The sequence below is a fragment of the Mugil cephalus genome, chromosome 13 (assembly GCF_022458985.1).
Source record: "Mugil cephalus isolate CIBA_MC_2020 chromosome 13, CIBA_Mcephalus_1.1, whole genome shotgun sequence".
Taxonomy (NCBI): domain Eukaryota; kingdom Metazoa; phylum Chordata; class Actinopteri; order Mugiliformes; family Mugilidae; genus Mugil; species Mugil cephalus.
The window spans coordinates 3637917-3663218 of record NC_061782.1 but is presented as its reverse complement, the minus strand read 5'-3'; the positions used below and the strand labels follow the sequence as shown (position 1 = coordinate 3663218).

At 40.9% G+C, this 25302-nt stretch overlaps 1 protein-coding gene across 1 annotated transcript in view; it reads left to right on the top strand.

Annotated features, from left to right (window-relative positions):
- The window catches only part of LOC125018738 (regulating synaptic membrane exocytosis protein 1-like), a 93839-nt gene that overhangs the window by 43717 nt on the left and 24820 nt on the right, over positions 1-25302 (top strand). Inside the window, 13 exon segments of the mRNA XM_047602946.1 lie at positions 124-395; positions 3285-3600; positions 3767-4085; positions 12512-12552; positions 14884-14997; positions 15111-15210; positions 15897-16020; positions 17680-17697; positions 19429-19475; positions 22768-22883; positions 22970-23100; positions 23915-24086; positions 25075-25222. Of these exon segments, the coding sequence (XP_047458902.1) occupies positions 124-395; positions 3285-3600; positions 3767-4085; positions 12512-12552; positions 14884-14997; positions 15111-15210; positions 15897-16020; positions 17680-17697; positions 19429-19475; positions 22768-22883; positions 22970-23100; positions 23915-24086; positions 25075-25222 (1918 nt within the window).

The window sequence follows — 25302 nt, the reverse complement described above, 5'->3', positions numbered from 1 at the left end:
AGCAGAACATTGGGTTTTCACATCTCCTGGTCATAATGTTGTGGCTGGCCAGTGCGTTTCATCTGATCTGTCTTATCCGATGTTCTGTGATTGTAATCCCTGCCTCTGCTCCCTCTCTCTAAGGTGATCTGGGTGTGCAATAACTGCCGAAAGCAGCAGGAGCTCCTGACCAAGCCGGGCGAGTGGTTCACCGGTCCGCCCGGGAAGCCCGGCGGCCTCGGCTCGGCCGTCAGCGAGCCCTCTGTGTGCCAAATGCTCGGGGATAAAAAGTTCCGATCTCACTCCCAAGCACCCCCGGGCTCTTCAGCCGCGATTAAAGATCCCAACTGGCCCAACGCTCCCGGAACCGCACCCGGCACAGATGCCCGGTCTCTCAGCGAACCACCACGAGACACGTGAGATGACTGTTGAACTTATCTTGAGGGAGACCATAACTGGAGCATATAGGGATAGATGTGGGTTAGTAAAGGAAATATGTTTGACGGGGATGTTGCCAACGTTGCCGAAAACTTTTTGCATCTGAAGACACTTCTAGATTAGTAACGAATCATTGGTCTTTGGATGTGCTAGACAAAACTTTCTGAAACCTTTTTACCACATGTAAGGAGTTATTCAGGCTAAGGGCATTTAAAGGAAGTACTGTGCTGGATTTCACCACCTTATTGTTACTCTTATGCACTTTACTACTGTTTACTGCTTGTTTTATACGTTTTTACTGTTTGTTTCTAGACACTTTTATTCAGTTTTTAAGAACTTTATCTTAAGCATTTCAAACTGAGCCACAGAAAGTGCAAGAAACTCACTGTCTCATTTCACACCAAAACATTTAATAAACTGCATCATGAGTTTTGTCATTTATTAGGTTGCACACAGAGCCGCCTGATGTCTGACCATGCACACGACGTAAAGATCAAACTCCAATTCCCATCTTTTGTACAGGAAATTCTTTTAGTCTAAACAATTGTCTTAATCAACATCCTGGTTTATGACAACAGATTTTTTCTTTCTTTTTGCAAAAGTAATGATGGAGTTATAGAGACCAACGTGTAAAATTTCTGCCATATTCAGACTATGTTAATGTCTGAAAAGGACAAGAATTACTATTAAAAAATAAAGCAAAAGTTGTAAAAAAGAAGTTAAAAAGTGCTGGGAATACATTTTATTGAAAATATAGCTTGCACTTTTTTATTTATTTTTTTTTATCGCCAGCAATTCAACAATTTTATTCTTGAAACTGGTGAATGCACAAGAGACAGAATTAGAAAAAATAAATGAGTACTGTTAAATATCTTTCTGTACCCCACAAATGTCATAATGCGGGCCAGTCCTGTTTCTTTTTGGACCCCCCCGACTTCCTTGTTCATCTCTCAAAATTACACACCTTTTTTCGTAACACAGATCTCACCTAAAATACACTGTTAGTCTCCAAATCCAGGGTTCAGGAACACAGACAATGTTATTCCCGCTGACAGAAGAGGACGATGACTTTTGATCTGAATGTGTGAAATGTTTGCACCTGTCTTGTCTCAGCCAACACAAAGAAAGCAGTCCTAGTTAAATATGTTAATATTTGTGTTATTGAGCATCATCTCCCTGCATTCCTCGATTGGTCCATTTATACAGCGGTGTGTTATGTCTCTTGGGCATAGTTTCCTATGCTATTCACAGTGTAATGGAAGAATGCAGTTGGTTCCAACACACTGGGTAGTAGAAGACGTTATTCACTCGGGACTTTCTATTAGTGGTTGCAGCATCGGTACTTCAGTTTGTTAAGTATTTGTTTTGTATGACTATATCCCTACTTGTAAGGGGTAGCAATAGCTGAAAGCATTTAATTATGCCAACCAAATAAATTTCCCTAAAAAAATCATTACATCCAGACAAGCGAAGAACATTCTCTGGGAGGTAGAAATATCATTGTCCGTCCAAGACTTTGAGGGAGCAAACACAGAAGGATTTCACCACAGTGCAAACCATAGATTGTGTAAAAAGAGGATCCCTTAACAGGTCTTTAAAGGTGAAATCAAAGCATGTGGAGCTCCCCCTGGTGGCAGGCTGCAGTATAGAGGGTATGCACGTGACATCACAGTGACAGATGAGTACAGAGATTAGCAGCATTAGTTTGAATCAAAGGCTTTAATAGCGTCTAAATTGTAAAAATTCTTTTTTTTTTAAAAAAAAGGTGAAGAGCGTATGATTGACCAACAGATTTAAAAAGCAGATATATTTTCACAGATATCTCTGACTGACAAAGAAAAGTAAATAAAGTAACTGGAATCCTAGCGTCATCTCCTTTTTAGCTACTTTCATCAAAACTGAAATAAACTAAAACTAACTGAAACTGAGGCTAATCCACTTTTCCAAATTATGTGGTTACTCTAGTACAAAGCCGTTGGAGCTGTGTTGTTAAAATACCAAAAGGTCATACTTTAGTAGATTAGATAATATTTGCCAGCGTTGAAATCAGGTCCAATGTCCGTGGACCCATTTGTTATTTTCGTATAGATCATTGTCGAGTGTAAATATCCTGAATTTGATCTGATAATCCACATTTTTCCCTGTCTCTCTGTATTTACTGATACATTTCACCAAGTTTTTGCCACTCAGTGGGCGTGTCAGTGACTCAATGCATGCACTCTAGTGGTCATAAGCTCCGCCCCCCTCCACATTAGTGAATGGGATTTTGGCCAAACTAAAACGTTAATACGAGAACTAATTTTTCTTCCAGGATGCTTTCTGTCCTTTTTAGGTAATTAATATGATGTTGATGACAAGCGTATATTTTTCAGAGAAGTTTTATTTTAGACTATGAAAACGGGATGTGACATCATGAGGATTGACAGTTGCTATTGACAACTGCTGCGTTACGTGGTGCCGTAGGACCGTGAGAATAGGAAAAAAACAAATGAAGTGCAGTGCAATGATAACAGTCTATGGTGCAAAACATTCATAAAGCCCAAAAATACAATGAGTGAGACTTTGCCAGTAGTGGGTTTTCTATTGTAATTGCTTCACATTTGCTCTGGTTTGGATGTAAATACCTCCAGATTAAAGATGAGAGAACTTGGATGTGTTTGGTAAACACCCAAAACAGAATTAAAATGTATATACGACCAGGTGGTTTAAAAAAGAATATTCACATAACAAATTATAATTCTGTTATGGTGAAATATTCACTAACTAGTATAAGATGAGAGTAACAGTGGTGACAGTTTCTCTTATTGATAACTTTATCTGTCATCAACAACACTTACCTGTACCCTTTTCTTTCCTTTGCGCCCCAGGAGAAACGGGAGGGGTCGGGGAGAGCGGCATCCAGGCCAGCCCAAACTGCAGACCCAGGTCTCCATGGACCGGGACCTCCGGGGGGAGTCCAGGGAGCGCAGGGAAAACCGGCGGCTGTCAAAGGGACGCTCTCTGGAGCACGATCCCGTGGGAGGAGGGGCCGGGGTGAGACGGACAGAGGAGGGGGGTTACCACCACATGGACACATGATGCGCTCCACTTCAACAGGGCGCGGCCCTCCTGGAAGGCATGGCCACCCAAATGCAGACCCGGCAGCGTGGAGGGGTCCATCCGGGGGAGTGGAGCGCGGGAAACGCGGCTCAAACGGAGTTCTGAGCGATCCGTGGGGAGAGGGGCCGTAGACGACAGAGGGGTTACCACAATGACCCATGGCCCCCGGGGCCCCTGGGCCCCCCCGGGCGTAGGTGGGGTGGAGGTCGGGACGGTGCTCACCACAGAACGTGGGAGTAGGCGGCCGTAGAACCACTATTCACAACAAGCCCCTCCCCCTGAGCTCCGAGAGCCTCCCGGTTCGGGCCCTGGCCCGGCCTCAGGTCAGGGACCCATAGTGAGACGGACCAAACGGGAGAAGGCTGAGAGCATGCTGCGGAACGATTCGCTTAGCTCCGACCAGTCGGAGTCCCTGCGGCCGCCGCCGCCACGGCCTTACAAGCCAAAACGAGGGTTGGGGGCCGGAGGGAAGAGGAAAACCAGCGTCAGCAGCTCGGAGGAGGAGGGAGGGACGACGCCTGAGTACAGCAGCTGTGAGGACGCCGAGATCGAGAGTGTCAGCGAGAGAGGTGAGAGAATATCAATCATCGGCTCCTGTTTGTGAAGAACATGTTGACATGTTATCATCCGACATATGAGGGAGGTTTTATTCTGACCACATCTGAGGCACTGACCCATCTGACACTGACAGTTCTTCGACAAGAAGTGCTTCTGGAGCCGTTCACAGCTCTCACTCACAGGCCACATGATCGTATTTGCTGTAGGAGAATCGTAGTCGACCCAGACGATTTAATCCAGATCACAGCCAGACTCGAGTCCGGTAACACACTCAACACACAGAAAACCAGCACTGCATGCAATTGGATAATTGCTCAACCAATCATAACCCTTTAGTTTTAAACAAATACAACTCCACAGCACTCAGGTGACTGTAGTTCTGTCCATCACCGTGTAAAACGAGCCCAAATGATCTGATTGTTGAGGCAGATCTTCGCCTACTTATCCTAATCAGTTGCCAGGACTCCAGACCAAATGGTGGGCGGGGAGCTTAGTCTGGTTTCCAGGCTAGACATCAGCCGTTACCACACAATGCGCCACTCAGGGTCGTTTTCTAAAATTTTGCAAGTGAGCAACTGAACTGACTCAAAATAACAACAGGAAATGAAAGAATCTGTGACTTTTCCGGCTTCAGTTCAGCCTCTCAGAGAGATGCACCACCACCGTCTGCACGTTCTTAATGCATGCGGTATATTCATTGTGGTTTTAAGAAGCTCCAGACTCAGCCTGCTTAGAATTACACTATAGAACATATACAGTGTTGAACTGGAACCCAGCTACAGTGTGTACATCCAATGCACATCACCATTCATAATGGACATCCATCTTTTATGTCAAACCAGCCGCCGTCCACCTCCTCATGATGAACCGATAAACTCAATCCAGTCGTTCTCACTGCAGCAGCCTGTTGACAGAGGGCAGTCCACGTAGATACCAATGATTCCAAAGTTTCTGGATTTGAAACCAGTCATGACGTAAAACGCACCAGTTGTCGTTGGAATAACTTGAAACTAATGATCCCTGAAGGAACATTGTGTTAACGCGGTTCTAATTTTTATGTCATCACAGTCCTGGAGGCACCGGCAGCTAAGTGTCTGCAGCTATAACTATAGCATACAGAGTAGATAAGTAGCATTAGCCGCACTAAACACTGTGATCAGTTTAAGGAGTGAGGACGCTCTGCATGTGTGTAAAGTTAATATCATTTAGTCTATGACACGAGGCGCTGCATTTTTATTGCAGTGTGAGAGAGAGTTTGAACACTCCCACTTGAACGCTCGACCACGGGACGTGAATGTGAGCGGAGAGCTGTTTAGTCTCAGTCCTCCGTCTTCATTCACACTCACACTTAACTCTGTGCTCACTGACCAACCTAGGTAAGTCTGCTCTGATTCCACCTCGCTTTTTTTTTTACAGAAAAATCTAAAGCGTGACGGAAGAAATGCCTTTTCTGAACGGATACGTGTCGTCCGCTTGCGTCTGCACGGACCCGGCAACACTGGGCTGGCTGCAGCCTGCATGCATGTTAACAAGGGGCCATGTGTGTGTGTGTGTGTGCGTCTGGATGTTTTCCTTGAGTGTCATATTGTATTGTTTTCATCCGGGCCCCTACGGGAGGACGGTCTCACACTGAAAGCACATGCGTGTGCGTGTCAGCGCGCCTGCGATGGGGCAACTTGACCCCGGTTAATCCCGGGGTCGACCCCGCGCGGCCTCGCGAGGCTACAACCGTGTCCCCAAGCATGAGAACACGCGGCTGTTTACACTCTAACCTTGTCACGTCCAAGCTGGGCTCTGTCACTTCGCTGCTAACCGTTGCGAGGCGCCCGGGTTTGCTGCTTTCCGCCGTGTTAAAAATAATAAAAAACTATAAATAAGTAGAGATAGCCGGAGGTGAGGAGATGTCTCATTGTTACATTCAAGAGGAGGTTTTAACAGCTTTTAACTACGGGGTCCGGTCCTGCACGCTAACAAGCAGCTGTGCCGAACGAGCCTTGTGGCTGCAGATGGGAAATATTACCGAGACGAGATATCGCTGTCATGTGTACACCGATCAGCCACAACATTATGACCACTGGCAGGAGAAGCGAATGACATTTAAACCATCATGTGATAATTCAGTGTTCTGCTGGGAAACGTTAGGACCTGGCATTCAGTCGTGTGGATGTTACTTAGACATGTAGCACCCACCTAGACCAGACCAGACACCCCCACCTAATGTCAATGACAGTCCTTGATGGCAGCAGGATGCAGCCTGACACACTGAAATCCTTTAGAAACAACTAAAAAGAACAGCACGAGGTGTTGACCTGGCCACGAATTAACTAGATCCCAAACTGATCAAGTATCTGTGGGATGATCCCCTCCCCTCAAAGGCCCCCACTAACAACATGCTGTCACCAGACACCACAGGACGCCCTCAGAAGGCCCGCGTCCATCCTCTGATGAGTTGACACAATAATTATAATTAGGAAAGTGGTCATAATGTTACGCCTGATCTGTGTATCTAATATTAAGTGAATCAAAGTGAAAATGAAACACTGATACGGTTTTCTGCATTTGCTGCATCTTTGAAACCTCAGAACGATGTTTAGAATGAACAACTGAATTACGTCGCGATCCCAAAGCTCCAGATTTGTTTTGTGGAATTTTATTTAAACACCTCAGGGTCATCGTCATTTTACAGGTTGAGAGGTTGTATTTGAAAATAAGCTCAAGTCAGTCTTAATGTGAAGCTGAAGCTGATTTAAATACTGGTCCCTATGCTAACTGCTTTTAGCCACACTAAAGGTGGCTTTAGTGCGTGTTGATGGTCGGTCATCTTTAAGATTATAAAGGATTATAATGGTTTTTAATGAAATTTACTTAACACTGAACATTAGTTGAACTCTCATCGAGCTCGATCAAGTCATTTTACTACTATTTATTACCAAATATGTTCAAAACTAATGTCATATACCTCGATGACATGTAGACGGTCTCCATAACTGTACCATGTTGCGACTGTATTTCTCACGGTTTTTGGTAACTACCTTTTAGATTCATTGTTAAGTTCTGTGCACCTTCCTATAACCTGCATGTGAGGCGTTCAGGGAGCAGAAACTAACCCGGCTCGCACTCTTTCCTACTAAACTACTGAAGGCTCTGAATGCACATCAGTTGCACTTTGCACCGCTCACAATCACAAGTACACTCTCAGCCCCCGGCAGTATTTATTTAATGTAGACTATTCGTTGTAAATGAGTTTTCAGCCAAAAGTTTGGATGCACCTTCTCATTATTTGAAGCTGAAACACATTCCAGATACAAAACTTTAAATCAGAGCAAACATTGACGAATTTACAATATAAAACATATTCTAGGTTTTTTTTTAACACTTTTGCTTCATCATTTCATGCGTGTTCTTAGATTCCAGTGATTTGATGTTATCAATCTACAATGTAGAACATAGAATTAAGAAAAACACTGAACGAAATATACATATTTTTTGATAATAGCAACTTATATTAACAGATTTTAAACACTACGACAACAGTAAACTTTCCTAAGCCCAGTTTACCCCCAACTTCATAAACCAACATAATATCTTCAGGTGACTTTACCCATGAAGATATCAAACGATTAAAAATAACTAAAGGTTATTAAAAGACGTCTGTTTCTGCTCCTTGTTATTTTTCCGTCAAAGCTCCACTTTCACCGGAAGCTGGCAACGCTAAAGCGTGGCGTGTTCCTCGGCGCGCACCGTGCACAAGCCTGGCGTGGGACCAGGCGTTATGACATCCATCAGTTGCCGGTTCAGTGTGAGAGTGCTCTGTCAGGCCGGGTTTTTAAACACGGCGTCGTGGCAGGCGAGGCGCTGCTTCCTTTTTTAGCTCGAGACTGAGACGGGGTCAGCTCCAAGATGTGGTTGCTGGCAGCTGAGAAGCGTCCAGGCATGTAAATCATTGTAAGATCAGAGCGGGAAAACGCACACGCACGCGCGCACACACACACACACACAGTCACAGTACACTAGATCCGACTGTGATCTCTGCAGGTTTGCCACTATATACAATCACTATCACCACGTCCTCTGTTAATTAACCTTATCCACTGCATCTTTTAATTATCCCCAAAAAATCTCTATACATCCCAAAAAATATTGTTTACATTCTTTTTAAAACTATTATTTTAAATAGAGTTAATTATACGGGTCATATTTCATGCCATACCAGAGACCGTCCTACAGCCATTAAATTAAACAACTCCTTCCCTTTTGTTAACACTACGTGCAGTATTTCACTTACCGCTTTAGTGACGATGGACCTGAACTGATGCCTCGTGAGTTTGAAAGTTTGAAGACCTGTGTCTGCGTGGGTTCTCTCCGGGTTCTCTCCGGGTTCTCCAGCTTCCTCCCACCGCTCAAAGACGTGCTTGTTAGGTTCATTGGTGATTCTAAATTGGCCGTAGGTGCGAGTGTGAATGGTTTGCGTGTCTCTCCGCGTTAGTCCGACCCTCCAGAGGACGAGTGGTTACAGAAAATGAATTAATAGTCTTATCTTAAAAGCCAATAATGAAGAATTTTACTGTCAGTGCTGTTACATTTACAGCCAGTGTAGCTCATTTTATGACTGAGGGAGATTTGCCATGTAAAGCAATAGTGAAGTATTGTGTAGCATTTTACACAGAAATAACACAATGCACAATCAACTTCGTTTGATTTCTTTAAGATAAAACAAGATAATCCGAAGATAATAAGAGAGAACGTATCAAGCATGTAAGGAGAAAAAACACCCTCAGTCTTTATTCACCTTTAAACGTTGTTTGCTTGATATTGCCATCGTTCCTCTATTGTCGACTGCCGCTTTGTTGTTATTGAGAAAAATATTTACAAGCTGGTAAACTGGTGTCACTGTAGGCTGCTAACACGTTAGCTGAACGTTAGCGTTTGTGCATGATTGTTTTTTTGTAGCTCTATTTGCACTGGACTTTTTTTACCTTGTGATAATGTCTGAGGTCGTCAGTGAGCTGAATCCCATTCATATTAGCCATGTCTGTAGTTTGTAATGTAGAAATTACACAACAAATTACCCACCACAGTTTTCATGACACAGGTCATGTGTGCCAATCTGATTTGTGTTTTTATTTTTTCCAAGACTTTTGTTTGATTTGGGACTTTTTACGAAGGATGTGTTTAAAATCAGAGTTTTGACAGATGTTCGGCTGCAAAGTCATGATATTGTCGACACATTTATCCGTTTAGACGGATGGAACCATTAAAAAAAGCATTAACGTGTAAAGGTGGGGCTTTTTTAAACACTCATACGTCGTTCAGAGTTTCTCCCCAGGTATCGATAGCCTCATCACGTCATGTTTTATCATAAATCATTTCAATTAGAATTTGCAAAGTAACTGAAGCTGTTGGAAAGTTTAAAATGTAATCTGAAATACAGTGGAGTGAATTGGAAAGTAGCAGAGACTCAGGGTTTGATTATCTCGTGCAAATGAGCCGCATCCCTTCTCAATCACATGACGTCCCCAGATAAAACTAATCCCGTACGAATCGAGCTTTTCTCTTCTGTTTCTGATTTAAAAAGTAATTTTAAAGAAAATAAACTGGTTTAATAGTTTAGTGAACGCTCATTCCATTTAAGGCATGTTTTGAGTCACAGAGCTTCTTAAACACTGAAACTCTTACATAAAGGTAGCTCGTATTTTGACCCACATTTTCTTTGTGCTAATTAAAAAACACACAGACATACATACATGTATTAGTCCTGTACCGCGCTACATGACCCCACACGCTGACCTGACTCTGATCTCCTTGTCTTTTCATTTCAAGCCCTTCTAAGTGTAGACGGCGGCGGCGTCCGTTGCCGCCCACCCACTGCACAAAAGCCCGTTCCCCTCTCGAGTTATGAAACGGAGAAGTGGGTTATCTGTCGTCAGAGCGTTTGCTTTAAGATTACATAATGTCACTATAAGTTGTCACAAGTCATTAACCTCATGGCTCCCTGGCTCCTAGGAACGCTTGGCTCTGTTTTACTGCGTGTCATAACAGTGTCGCTGAGTTCCCTGCACACATTGCCCATGTGCACGGAGGAGGAGGAGGAGGAGGAGGAGGAGGAGGAGGAGGAGGAGGAGGAGGAGGAGGAGGAGGAAGCTCTGGGCTCAAGTTCTGGATCTGAGCAAAATCATTCAACAGTGAGATCATTAGAACGGGTCTAATCGATTCAATATTTAATCAGGATCAAACACACGATCAGCTGTTGTTGGTGTGCAGTTAATTGCGAACGAATTCAAATTATTTATTTCCAAATGTAGCTTAAAGGGAACATTTTGAAGTTTTTAATATTTTTAGCCAGTTGGGAGCAAACAAGTACGGTTGATTTATGCAAATGTATGTTTTTGTTTGAGTTTGAGCTTCATTTATTTTAAATATATTCAAAAGAAAATGATAAAATAAAAACGTAAACCAACGTAGAAACGTATCTAGTCCCAGCCCTTCTCCACCAGTTGTTTAACTTGAATGCTTCCATATTTTAAGACATAACACTTAAAACAACGTATGGGAAGTTACCTGGTCACAGAATTACGTAACAAATATATACAACATAAATAAATGTACCAGAATATAACAGCACTCTGACATTCAGTATATACAGTGTGGGCTGGGAATTTAAAAAAAATGCTAAAAAAAAAAAAAACATCTGAATATAATTGTTTCAGATCTACTGTGTGTGTGACCCATTCCAGAACTGACAACAATGAGTTTTACCAGTTTTAACCTTATGAACAGTGAAAAAGAACGAATGCACAGTAAAGAATATGGAATGATTTGTAGTAGAAGTATATGTTTTGCTGTATTTAATATTGAGATGCTTTGTGATGATTCTGTCTGGACATGTTTTATGTTTGATTTCCAGTTGATCCTTTCATCTACGACGAGGTGAAACAATGACAAACACTGTGCAGAATGTTCACCCCGATAACCTCAAACATGCTGCAGAAAAAAGAAATATTATCAGCCGTGCACTTGACCCTTAAATGGTTTTTCAGATTGGTGGACTCTGGTGGTAACTCAGTTTACATTGATCCTAAAACCAAAGAACTTCAGAGATGAACCTGCCATTCTTTATCCATTACAGCTTGTTTGTTTCTGCTCCCCATCCACAAAATAAAAACCTCTGAGCCGGGACCAAGAGTCAGCCTGGCTTCAAAACTATCTGCATTAAAAGGAATTTATGTTAACGTGTTATTGTTGTGTTAATTAACCTTGACAGGCCTTAGTCTGAGCACACTGAACCAAACTGTAGCCGGTGAAACAGATCCACAAACTAATAACTAACCTTTCAGTATAACCTGCCCTTCAGTTAAACTTCTGGAGCTCCATTGGAGGCTGGAACAAGCCTGACAAATTTCAGTCTTTATGTATCTGAATAGCTTAAAATTGAATGTAAAATTATACTAATAATGTACATGTTTAAATGGCACTAGGACGAGTTTAATATAGGACACATATAGTAGATAGAGGGTTCCTACTTAATCTCTCCATCCTTGAACTGAAAAACGTTGAAGACCCCTGGTCTATACTTAAACACTGATCATGCATAACATTATGACCACCTTCCTTATATTGTGTAGGCCTCCTATGTGCCTCTAAAACAGCTGTGGCTCATCAGAGGATGGACATGGGCCTCCTGAGGGGGTCCTGTTGTGTGCTTAGTGGGTGTCTGGTCTGGTCTAGGTGGGTGCTACATGTCTAAGTAACATCCACACGAATTAATGTCAGGTCCAAATGTTTCCCGGTAAAACACTGAATTGTCACAAGACGGTCGAGGTTTTTCGCTTCTATTGTCAGTGGTCGTAATGTTGTGGCTGATCTGTGTAAAAAGTGTGAAAACTATATATTAATAATTATTTTCTGCAATGGACTTTTTTATTTATTGCTTCAAATCGACCAAAGTTTTTTTTTTTTCTTCTTAGCCTCATATCGGCGCTTCACCCTGAGAGTAAATCCACACCATCTAATCTGTAACGCATCTACGAGGGATTTGGAGCTTTTTTAAAACACTTAGCCGTCCTTCGGTGTCATAGCTGCCTCTGTGGACCGCTCTTTTTTTATTTTTTATTTTTTTTTTTTAAAGGCTTTTTTTAGACCGAGTCCTGCTGCGGTTGGTGATGCATTTCTAATTCTGGCCCAGCCTTGAATATTCAATAAACTTAACCCCCTCCACTGTAAACACACCCCCTCCGACGAGCCCCCAAATTTGGCTGAGCCGTGTATGAGAGGACGCAGGCTGGTATGTGTTGTGTATACAGCGGACACTGCTGTACACTTCCCGTGTGTGTGTGTGCGTGCGCGTGTGTGTGTGTGTGTGTGTCTGTATAACGGATATGGAGAGAAGAGGATATGTTACAGTTACAGTATCTGAGCCGATCTCTTTTTCCTCTTGCAGGCGACTGGGAGTGCTACCCTCATGACCCCACCGTTTGGCACGTAAGTCACCGCTTTTCGTTTCTGGTTTTTCCTCTGAAATTCAACAAACTTATATATTTGCTATGAGAAGAAAAAAGGGGGAATGTTTAGCTTCCGCGGATCTGTGCTCGTTGTCTGTCTGCGATTATATTTTGCTGCTGGCTGTCCAAACGTGTTATTTTTTTTTATTTACTCCAAAGAAAACATTCAAAGGAAAAAAGGCTTTAATGAGCGTAGTTTTCATTTGCTGATGTGTTTTATCCAAACTATCGATTATTAGAAAATGTTTTCGTCTTGGAAAATTAGAGAAAAAGGTTGGGAAGGTAATGATGTTGTTATTGGAGGAGGATGTCAGTGATGCATCAAGTTGCCTTTCAACGAAACATCAGGTCTGTTCTGATGGATGGATGGATCTTTTTTTATTATTGTTATTATTATTATTATTATTATTTATGGTGTAAAACCAGTGACTAATGGTGGTAAACGTTAAAACACTTTGTTGGATTAGGTGTTGTCCTCGTCTTTGTTGCCATTTAATTTCTACAAATGTCACCAAAACAGAAGGTTCCTTATTAAACAGCAAACACACGACCCCGAGGCAAACTAAGCCGTCGTGATCCTTCACATTTCACCGCTCAGATCACAGGGATTCATGAAGCTGGACACGAGAGAGACCTCTGCCCTCGCTGTAAATTAAACTTTATGTGTAGCTACACGCAGTAGTTTTATGTGAGTTGATTCCAGATCTCATCTTTCCATTTTACCTGAGGGATCTTTAGTGGTTTCTCTTTAAATGTGTCTGCATCACACACTGTTTGTGACACAATCATGCGTGTGTTTAGCTTTTTAAGATTCAAGATGTTTATTGGCATGTGCACAGTAAAAACAGCAAATGATATTTAACAGATATCCAATATCCTCTGTTGTCACCGCAGGTTGTTGAGTGCAACAAGATTTTGTTTTCCAGCTCTGCAAGATGCTCAGTATCAACCGTATATTAAAAAATAAAACAAAAGACTGTAGTTAAAAGTAAATATATAAATTAAATCTCAATATAAATGTGACTGTGGAATATACAGTAATAACTACAGTATTGTGCATTAAAACTACCATTTAAGGCTTTTAAAAATTCTAACCTGCTAATATTTCTTTGGCAGTAGCTATTTTTTTCCGTTCCTTTTGTTCGGCTTCTTTCATACCGATTTAGACTGTACATAAATATGGACAACGAGTCCCCACTTCCTTCCTTCCATGAGCTATTTCCACAGGGATAATGGATCTTGCGAGTTTGGATGTGAAACTCAAACATGCATCAGTATTATATTAACTACCTAAAATTACTGAAACCATCCTTGGAAAAAAAGAAAAAAGAATGTATTTCACACCAGGAGGGACTTCAGAGCTGTATATTAGACAGAGTCTGTCCAACTCAAACCATGGGCGCCATGTTTGCTACATCAGAGGTCAGATTCTACAGTGTAACTCTATGGGGCAGATGTGCTATGTTGAAATAAATGTCTTATTTCCACCATTAATGTTCCTATAAATGTTATTGCCAATGTCTGTCAATATGTAAAAGGTCCTCACTTAAATATCCCAGCGTCTACTTCCTTTAAATATCTTAAATATGAGTCTGTAAAATGCTTTGTAGCCCGATCACCTCATCAGTCACTGAGCTGTGTTTACCTTCTTCTTACTGTTCTTCAGTGTTATCATTATAACATTGGCACGCTAGTCATAATAACTTGCTGCTATTTTTCTAAGCCGTTAGTCTGGATAACTAGCTAGCATAAGGTTAGCATAAGGCTAGGTTAACTTCAAACTTCATTCATGTGTAAAGTGGTGTTGGGTGTTTTTGAGATCAAGGTTCACATTAATGATGGTGTGACTTTATCTTTCTGTATAAAATCTTAACAAACGTCAAAGAGAGACATCAGTTGACATCCAGTTCTTCCTTTTAATCTGCTCCATAACTTTCTCTGTTTTTGTTCACTGGGGAAACGGTGGAGTTTCCTCCGTGTTTTCCTGATCCTGTGCTGGAGCCGTAGGCTGAGCACTGTGGCATATTTTAACTTTTAATCTAACTTTATTCTCTGTTATTGCCACTTCTCTATGGGTGAATATTGGTTAGATGTATCTTACCTGGCGCCCATGAAACACGTGACCAGCTTAGAACCAATCAGCATAGAGCGATCAGATGCTCCATTCACTGGTTAGCCAGACTAGAGGAGCTGTTCCTCTGTCTGTCTTCATGTCTTTGATATACACTTGAAGATGTGCATTCTTTGCGTGTACGTGTCTCCTGAGTTCCACGTTGTTCACCTTCTGCCTCCATCTCGTCTTCTGCTGCAGCATCCTGTAACCTGGCAACCATCCAAGGAGGGGGACCACCTCATTGGACGAATCACGCTCAGCAAGAGGAGCGCCACCATGCCCAAAGAAGCAGGGGCGTTGCTGGGGTTAAAGGTCAGAGGACATACAAAAAAAAATTTTTAAACGTTTTTTCTCTATTAATGATTCGGTGACGTCCACACACGTCATACGACAGCTCGCCTCGTTCTCTTTGTGTTTATGTTCAGGTGGTGGGAGGCAGAGTAACGGAGTCAGGGAGATTAGGTGCCTTCATCACCAAGGTCAAGAAGGGAAGTCTGGCTGACGTGGTGGGACACCTGAGAGCAGGTAGACACTAAACCGTCACAGCACGTCCTCACAGATACTGGAGCAGCAATAATAATTCACATATAAGGGATGTGGAAGCATCAGAAGTTTTTCATCACTGAGTGAGAGATTTGTTACATGTTAAGTGAAAAAAAAAACTGTAGTGATCTATTTTTGATGTTAATATCACCTTGTCTTTACAATGATGGGATGCAAAATGCACAAAGCAGGTATGGTATTAAAATCGTACCATAATTATGCAATGAAATGCAATTAAATGGAAAACCTGGAAAACAAACTTGTACAGATTTGAAACTGTTAAAAGAAGCACTGGAGTTTGACCATGGAGACAGTTATTTAAAGGGAGTCGGTAAAAACCCAAAGGAAACAACATTTGTCACAAAATGCAATATCCGGCAATATAAAACACGTGATCTTATTTCATGTGCAGACTTTCCATAATGTATCAGTTGTTTTTAATAGATGTTATAGCATCATAATTAGGGGAAGCACTTTTTTTCTGAAAAATAATAATACTTCTTTGCACTAAACCTCCCATGTGGAATCAATAAAAGAACAATAATAAATTCATTAAAATAAAGGGAAAAGTGGTAATTATTTATAGGTTGTTATTAAATTACGTTGCTACCAGCTTGAGATCAAATTGAGCTGTATGTCGCCTTAATGTAAAGGTTGACTGATTTCAGGAGATGAGGTCTTGCAGTGGAACGGGAAGTTGTTGCCGGGGGCGACTATGAAGGAAGTTTACAACATCATCCTGGAGTCTCAAGCAGAGCCTCAAGTGGAGCTGGTGGTATCAAGGCCTATTGGGTAAGTAAGGAATGAAACACATCCAGAACACCATCAGCGCCATGAATGCAACGCTTTAGCCTCAGTGATCAGTCACCAATAAATAAACTATACGTCGCGCTAACCGCTCGGTGCCAAGTGCGGCTCTGACTCAGAGTTGGCCGACCTCAGACTGGGGCGTGTATTTGTATTCTGACCGGCACCGATGCTGCTGCATTGGAAATATTAAAAACAGCCAGTCATTACGCTCGGCTGGGCTCTGCCAACTTTAGGGATGGGACATTTCCATTTTGTCTCATGTGTCCCCTTTAAAAAAGCACTTGCGTTTATTTGCGGGACGATAAAAGGTGAATTATTATCGAGCAAATAAAATGGGCTGTACGGTCCATAAAAGGCAGGAAGGGGCTGCATCTGATGCGTTCGGTCGAGGCCTTGTAAAAGCTCCACTGAGGCGATGCTTAGAATATTTGTGTGGGGAGGGTGCAGCAGATAGATTGTTGCAAGAAGTCACCTACCTGGTTATAATTTTAAAAAGTCATAAATGATTTTATATAGGCGTCTATAATTCTCTCTAAAACAAAACTAGTCTATAAAGGAACATTTAGCATCCAAATTTAGGTTGAATTGAAACATGATTGTGTGAAATGCTTCTTTTCTTTCATAAGTTGTGTTAATTTGATCCACTGGACGCTCTATATTCATCCGTAGAGAGACTTTCTATTTCGGATTTCACTCAGACAGCCTCATACATTCACTGATGAGCATCTCTCTCTTTAATTTGGTCTCATCTGATCCTTTTTTTTTTTTTTGACTGCCATTTATTTAAATAAATCTCAAAACAGCGCTGACAATTAGTTGAAAACGCATTTAGCCGAGTGGAAGTGGATTGAAATGACCGTAGAGAGGAGTTTATTTATTTCTATCTGATGTGAAGGAGGAACGTGGGCTGATAAACGACGCGTCTGCTCAACTGTGACAAGTTTATTTAAAAACAAATCCATCAGCTCACATTTATCTTTGCTTTCACAATCAATGTTGGGACCCATTCTACATATCTCCTTATATTTTAGAGCCACGACTTTATTCTTTTTGGATCTGTGTTTTATAATTAATTCCTTAATAATACAAAAGGAACTTTTCCTGACTTATTTAACACATATTATATTGAACAGCTGATGTAAGCATTTGTTGCTTAGTCTCTATATGTGTTGCATGAGGACTTTATAAGCTCCAAAAAAATTTACCTCATAAGCAAATTTCCTTTTGTTTTCCAGGTTTTTTTTTAGGAGCTGACTCTATCTCCATTTTCTTCATTTAGTTTATTTATTTAATCAATGGGTTTTTTTAAGTAATATATATTCCTGACACATTAAATGTAGTTTTAAAATGAACTTTAAGAAGTTTTTAGCCCTGGAAAACGTGAAGTTACACTTGGGAAAAGAATATATATATACTGTGTTTGCTGAAGATACATAAACCTGGGTCACCTCACACACAAGATGCAAGTCGTGTTAATGATGAACTAGATTGTTTTGAGTTGTGAAAACATCATTAAAGTGAATTTAATACTCCACATATTTTATTGCAAACTGCTGTTTGCAGCTGTAAGAATCAACCTCATTTGCCTTTTGATGGAAAAAAAAGTTGAATGTATTAATTTCTCTCCAAACACTCACGAAGGGTGTATAGAAAATATCAGTAAGTAATCTGCCCATTTTTTTTTTTTTTTTTTTTTTTAGGATCCTTTAATTCTGTCACGCTTTTGGAATCTCTTTTGGTTTTGCGCGTGCCGTTTTGCATCCCTGAATGAACTGATTCGTATTTAGCGAAGATGCCAATTTACGCACAGACACTTGCCTCGTGACATTTCCGTCTAAATTAAAAGTGAAAGTTCGCTTGATGGGATGCAAAACGGCCCGTTGGGAAACATCCATTGATGTAACAACGCTTTTGCAAGCTTCTGAGCTGTCCGCGTCTGGTAAAGGCTGCGAGTCCCAAAGTAAACTCTGGCACTGACAGTTTCCCCTGATACCTTAACTCTGAATCCTTTGATTGAAAGGCTGGAACATTGGGATGCATCAAGCAAGCTATTTATATTCATTTTATGTCATTTACATGTTTGGAATATTTCATTTTGGAATGGGCACCCAGGCAAATCACTGGTCCATGAAACACTTATCAGTTTAATATTTGAGTTTAAAATGACAAAGTTGAAGACACCTTCCCTCTGAGACCGAAACCAGAAGGTGGTTTTTAGCCTAATTCTTGAATGTTAAGTGCAGAGTTTGAGCTGGGAGGCTATTCCCTGTCGTTGTGCTAAAGGTGACATCTTTAACACACATCTTTAACCTTCTGAGACCCTGTGTCCTCATATGGGGACATTGAGTTTCAGGTTTGTGGCCGATTATTCTGCTTCATTTAAACTTTTATCCTCATAACTAGATACTAGTTGATGTAAAAACATGAGCTATCACATAACAAAAGTGGACAAGGTACAAAACCTCATCAAAATTTACAGTTTATTTATGTTTATTAACTTTTCTAGTTTAATATGACACAGATTGTTTCAGTAGTAACAAGGTATAACTTTTATAATTATCAAGTACTCGATTGAGGACATTTGGGAATTTTGTTACAGGTTGGTGACTTTATTATAATATCAAATAAAATAATCCCGGTGTCCCCATACGAGGACATAATTTGTTTTCCAAAAAACAACTCCCTGTTCAAAGACGATGCTTAGTTTTTATAGCTCTTAGGTCCTACTAATCCCAATTAATGAGATAATGGAGACATTAAAAATTAAAACCAAACAACAGCTCTCAGGAGTCTCAGGAGGTTGAGGGGTAACTCTCAGGATGAAAATGAAAAAGACTAAAGAACTGACAACCTGCAAGTTCACAAAATATCTATAATTTAAAGAGGAAATTAAACTCTAATTAAACTAAAATTAAACTGATAAGTGTTACACAGATTACCATGCTTACTTTCTATTATTTACATCGAGCTGGTGCATTGGATTCTAGTGTTTCCCATGGGTGGTGGTGATGGTGGTGGTGGACAAGAAAAGATGTTGGTGTGGACAGAACTGAACTATTTATTTTTTCTTTCCATCTGTTAATCCTTCAAATTTGGATTGGGCCGACGTGAACGTCTGAATGGGAAACACTTGCAGTCACTAGAAGAGCTCGGCTCTGCTCACATCTCCTCTTTGCTTCTCCATGTTCTTTTTTTTAAACACATGATTCTGAACATCCCAAAAAAAAAAAAAAAAAAAAAAATTAAAAAAATGTTTTTCTCCCTGTTTGATAAAACCACCATATTTATATGCATGTGTGCCTGTGTGTCTCTTTTACTTGGAACGTTGTTTAATCCAACTTAGACGCCAGTATGAGAGGGACTGACGTGTCTTTGCTGTTTCTCTTTCAGTGATATCCCAAGAATCCCCGACACGTCCCACCCTCCATTAGAATCTAGTAGGTATCTCCTCCCAGATGTTTGAGGCTTCTGTATTTCTGTGTCTGATCATTCACTCACACCAACTACAATCCAACCACAGCTGTTCTTCAATTATTTACAAGCATCTTATGCATAAAATACTTAGATCTTACATAGAAAACGAGGCATGATTGTATGTTATGCATCTTTTGGGCAGTTGGTCTTCTTTTCGATAGAACAATAAGCTGAATTTTACTCGGTAAATAACACAGTGCACATTTAATCTGGACCTAACCAGAATTGTAAACCGTGCAATTTGTCGTTTCGTAAAAGTAGCAGCTGTATTCATACGCTAGAAAGAGTAAAGACAGATTTTTGCATTTAAAACTTTAATCTCTAACGACTAAGTCCATCAAAAATATTTATTAAATATTTTATAATAAAAAAAAAAAGACAGAAACTCTGAAATGTTGGTGGGTGCAAGTATAAAGTAACACAAAATAAAACTACCTAAATCAAGTCCAAGTACCTCAGAATTGAACCGAAGTGTAGTACTACCAGTACTTAAGTAAAAGTAGATAGACAGATAAATCCATTAGCATTATTACACACTTACAGTCAGAAGAAAGGGTAAAAAGTAAAAATATGTTGAAATCTATAAATACCCTGTTCAGTATAGTAATAGGACAGATTAAATTATCAGGCAAAGTGGGTATGTGTAAATATATATACATATATATATTGATATTTAAGGTCAGGGAGACCTTTTTGGTCAAAACTGGTTGAAATACAATCACCACCCCTGAAAACCCTTAGTTAGACATCCCACAAGCTAATACTGTAATTCTCCTTTTTTAAATATTTTTCTGCCTGGACACCCCAAGAGTTTGGGTTTGCCAGATTGAGAGTTGTCATTAGAAACCTGAATGAACACATTGGTAAAGAAAGCTACATTTTTTCACAGATGGGCAGAAAATCTTGCTAACTTTCCCAAACTAATATGAGGACGTATATGAGAGTCCATATAAAAGTATACAAGGTATATAAATACTGGACCATAACATATGTAATTTCTAAGGTAATTAAGACCACATAAATATACAGTGGGGGAAATAAGTATTTGATCCCCTGCTGAATTTGTAAGTTTGCCCACTTCCATAGAAATGATCAGACTCTGGTTTTTATGGTTGTTTACTGGTTATGGGTATAGACAGAATATCAGTCGAAAATGCATAAAAAACACACAATCTAAAAGTTATAAATTGTTATGTATTTTATTAAGGGAAATAAGTATTTGATCCCCAACAATTCACTTAGAATTCAAGCTCCTACAGATTGGCTGGTGCGCATGTGGCACACAGCTATGCTCAGTCAACTAATTACCAATACTCCTGATCTTAACTCGTCATGTATATAAAGCACACCTGCTCTAAGAATCAGTTTCTTACATTCCAACTTCTACAGCACCATGGGCAAGACCAAAGAGCTGTCAAAAGATGTCAGGGACAAGATTGTAGACCTGCACAAGGCTGGTATAGGTTACAAAACCATCAGCAAAAGGCTTGGTGAGAAGGTGACAACTATTGGTGCCATTATTCGCAAGTGGAAGACCCATAAAAGGACCATCAACTGTCCTCGGTCTGGAGCTCCCCGCAAAATCTCGCCTCATGGAGTGAGGATGATGATGAGAAAGGTGAGGGAGCAGCCTAAATCAACACGGCAGGAGCTTGTTAATGATCTGGAAGCAGTTGGGACCTCCGTCACCAAGAAAACAGTTGGCAACACACTGCGCCGTTATGGATTGAACTCTTGCAGTGCCCGCAAGGTCCCCCTGCTCAAGAAGGCACATGTACAGGCCCGCCTTAAGTTTGCCAGTGAACATCTAAATGACTCAGAGAAGGCTTGGGAGAAAGTGCTGTGGTCTGACGAAACCAAAGTTGAGCTATTTGGCATTAACTCGACGCGCCGTGTTTGGAGGATGAAAAAACGTGAGTATGACCCAAAGAACACCATACCCACGGTTAAGCATGGAGGTGGAAACATCATGTTTTGGGGCTGTTTTTCAGCAAAGGGTACAGGGCAACTTCACCGCATTATGGGGCCAATGAATGCAGCCATGTACTGTAACATCTTGGACAAAAACCTTCTTTCCTCAGCAAGAACACTGAAGATGCCTCGTGGGTGGGTTTTCCAACATGACAATGACCCAAAACATACTGCCAGGACAACAAAGGAGTGGCTCAAGAAGAAGCATATTAAGGTCATGGAGTGGCCTAGTCAGTCTCCAGACCTTAACCCGATCGAAAACCTGTGGAGGGAGCTGAAGCTCCGAGTTTCCAAGAGGCAGCCAAGAAACTTGAAGGATTTAGAGACTGTCTGTAAAGATGAATGGGCCAAAATCCCTCCTGCGCTGTGTGCAAACCTGGTGACCAACTACAAGAAACGTCTCATCGCTGTGCTTGCCAACAAAGGTTTCTCTACAAAGTACTGACTTGTGTTGTGCTTGGGGATCAAATACTTATTTCCCTTAATAAAATACATAACAATTTATAACTTTTAGATTGTGTGTTTTTTATGCATTTTCGACTGATATTCTGTCTATACCCATAACCAGTAAACAACCATAAAAACCAGAGTCTGATCATTTCTATGGAAGTGGGCAAACTTACAAATTCAGCAGGGGATCAAATACTTATTTCCCCCACTGTATGTTCCTGAATAAAAATATATAGCAGCATGTGGAGCTACTGTATGTTTTTATACTTGAGCTCAGCTCGGTTGTTTGGCTTGGTTTCTATATTATATTCTAACTCCTGCTCAGAACGTAACATATTTTGACATAAGTGACCAAACGTGGGGAAATACTATGAACACAGGGAGTCACTGTCATTCTCTTCTAAACTCGCAGCTGGCAATTTATTAATAACTATTATATATAGGTTCTGCTGCATTGCAGATAAAAAAAAAAGTTGGATTTTACTGATCTTGTGTAGAAATATATTGACAAATGTAATTAAATTAATACATGTCTTATGTCCATGATGTTTTATATGCCACCGTGAGGTAATGAGGTTGTGTGAGTTGTTATTTGAGATCACAGTTGATCCTTTAACTGGTATTAAGGTTCGTATATGATGCAAAAATAGTCGACTGGACTCAAAGTAGGACAGGAGCAGGATCATTTTTCATCGTGGCAGGTTTAGCTGAGCAATGCTCTGCACTGTTTTCAAGAAAAGAAACTATTCAAACTTACACACTGTATCTTCTCTCTTATTCTGGCCTCTGACTCTCACGTAGACCTGTCTTATATTTTCTTCTTCGCCTTCATAGCAGGTTCCAGTTCTTTTGAATCCCAGAAGATGGAGAGACCGTCCTTAAATGTCCTATCTCCCTCCAGTCCCGGGATGCTCCAAGATGCTCCACAGTTGATGCCAGGGCAACTCTCAGTGAGTCCGTGCACTTTGACCTTGTCTTTTGGTTTGCTGAAGTAAGTACATGGAACCAGATTTGTTTGCGTGCGCCTCCCGCTCAGGTGAAGCTGTGGTACGACAAAGTGGGTCACCAGCTAACAGTCAACGTGCTGCAGGCTGTGGAGCTTCCTCTAAGGCCTGACGGGCGGCCCAGGAGTCCTTACATCAAAATGTACTTCCTTCCAGATCGCAGGTATGCCTGACAGCCCCTTCACAGGGAGTCCCCCTGATAAAAATAGCTCAACTGTGTTTCCATAATGCGTCACGATGCTCTCTGTTTCATGCTCGCTGCCTTTTGTTTAGTTGAACAAAAGGATTTGTCCAGTGAGTTTAGTTAGAACCAGGATCTAGTATCCATCACAGGAAGTAAAAGGTATTTGGGTTTAAAGAGGTATAAAATAAAATAAACATACTCTTTGACCTGGATGTAGTTTTTGCAAGAAAAAAAAACAATGTCCTCATATGTAGCCACTGTATATTAAAATAAAGTCACCAATGTGTAACAAATTATAAAACTGTTAATTTTAATACCTGAACATGCCTGAGCAAAGACAGGATTGCAAACAACGAAGTCCCGACGTCCTCAAATGAGTGCTTTCTAATTATCGTAGCTTGTTGCTATTGACAAAATTTGTTAAATGTGCCCGACATATCAAACTACTAAAGATAACAAGCCTTAATTTAATGAGTTTATCAGGAACAAAATCTGACTACACCAACTACTGTATTGACCCTTCACTACCACTAGATGGCAGACAAAAGCGTCCACTTAGGAGGACAATAGGTCCAAATGAAGCAGAATAAGCTGCATCAAACCAAAAAATTTACATCATATCATGTGAGGACAGAGGATCTCAGGAGGTTAAAGTAGCTTCATAACAGTGACTGTTGTGCTGAATTTTGCCCAGTAAACGTTGATGAATGCAGCACAAGCAGGTTTGTTATTTAGCGTTTAGAAGTCCCCTAAAAAAACATAACTGCAAGAGTGTCTGTAATGTTGAACGCAGTGACAAGAGCAAACGAAGGACAAAAACGGTGAAGAAGACCTGTGAGCCCAAGTGGAACCAGACGTTCGTCTACACTCACGTCCATCGCAGGGATTTTCGTAACCACATGCTGGAGCTGACTGTGTGGGACCAGCCTAGGTCACCAGAGGAGGACAGCACGTTTATGGGAGAGGTACCAAGCACACAAAAACAGTCACTTTCTATTTCGCTTATAGCTCCTCTGCAAGACCCGGAACAAAAAAAAGAACTTTGTTAGCTGCCCAGCATCAAAGTTCAGTTATAAATGAACAACGTGCAGATTATGGCCCATTATTGTGGCAAAAGTATTTGCAAATTTATTTTACACATTTTTTAATCTGGTTACACGTTTGTGGATTTTTTTACACAGATTTTCTACACACATAGCAGATAGAAGAGACAAACGGAGCCAAAGCAGAGAGGAAATTCAATTTGTCACTTCGACACAATCTTGAATGATTTGTTCTTTGTTGACGAATTTATTTAGGGTGCTTTCACACCCAGGACGTTGATCTGGAACTGGAAAGGGTTTCACTCTTATGTCGGTTTATTTGAGCTGATGTGAACACACAGGAACCGAACCGACCCCGGTTAGAGAGGAAAGTTTCAGTGTGATTACAGTTGCTCTCCGGAGCAGTTTGTCTGCACCATGAACATGAGTTACCCGTGGACCAATGTCTTATTTAACTGAGTAATTTACCTGATGCATATTTGGAAGAATGTGCATTCAAAAAATTGTTGAGGGCATGTCACAACTTAGTCTTGGCTGCCCTATGAGGTAAGTTTAAATGCAACATTTAAATAATTTTTGTAGAAATCACTCCTGGAATTGTTATAAAATATGGGTGAGAATGCACCTTTAAAACTAAAAGAAGACAAAAAGTAAATGCTTCAATGTCCCCAAAATAAACAAGCAATCCTGTTTTCAGTTCAACTTTAATTTTAACCAATGTTGTGTGTAAAACGTGAAATGGAGTCCTTCTCCACTGCCAGAATCTTTTAACACCTCTGAATACCACGGAGCAGATGTTTGAGCAGCTTTCCTCGTGCTTATGTATTTCCACATTCAGCGTCCACTGTCAATCAGGGTCAGTGAACAGCTGCCAAGTCTTTATTTACCTCGCGGATTATGACTTGAACAGATCCTGATAGAGCTGGAGACGGCCTTACTGGACGACAAACCTCACTGGTATCCACTCCAAACCCATGATGTCTCATCCATACCGCTGCCCCGACCATCCCCCTACCTGCCCCGACGACACATAGACGCCCCCGGCAAGAAGCTGCAGCGTAAGTCTTCATGTGTGTTTATATACGAAATATGTACTTAATGGTTTCCTGTCAATGAGCACAGTGTAACACATGAAGGT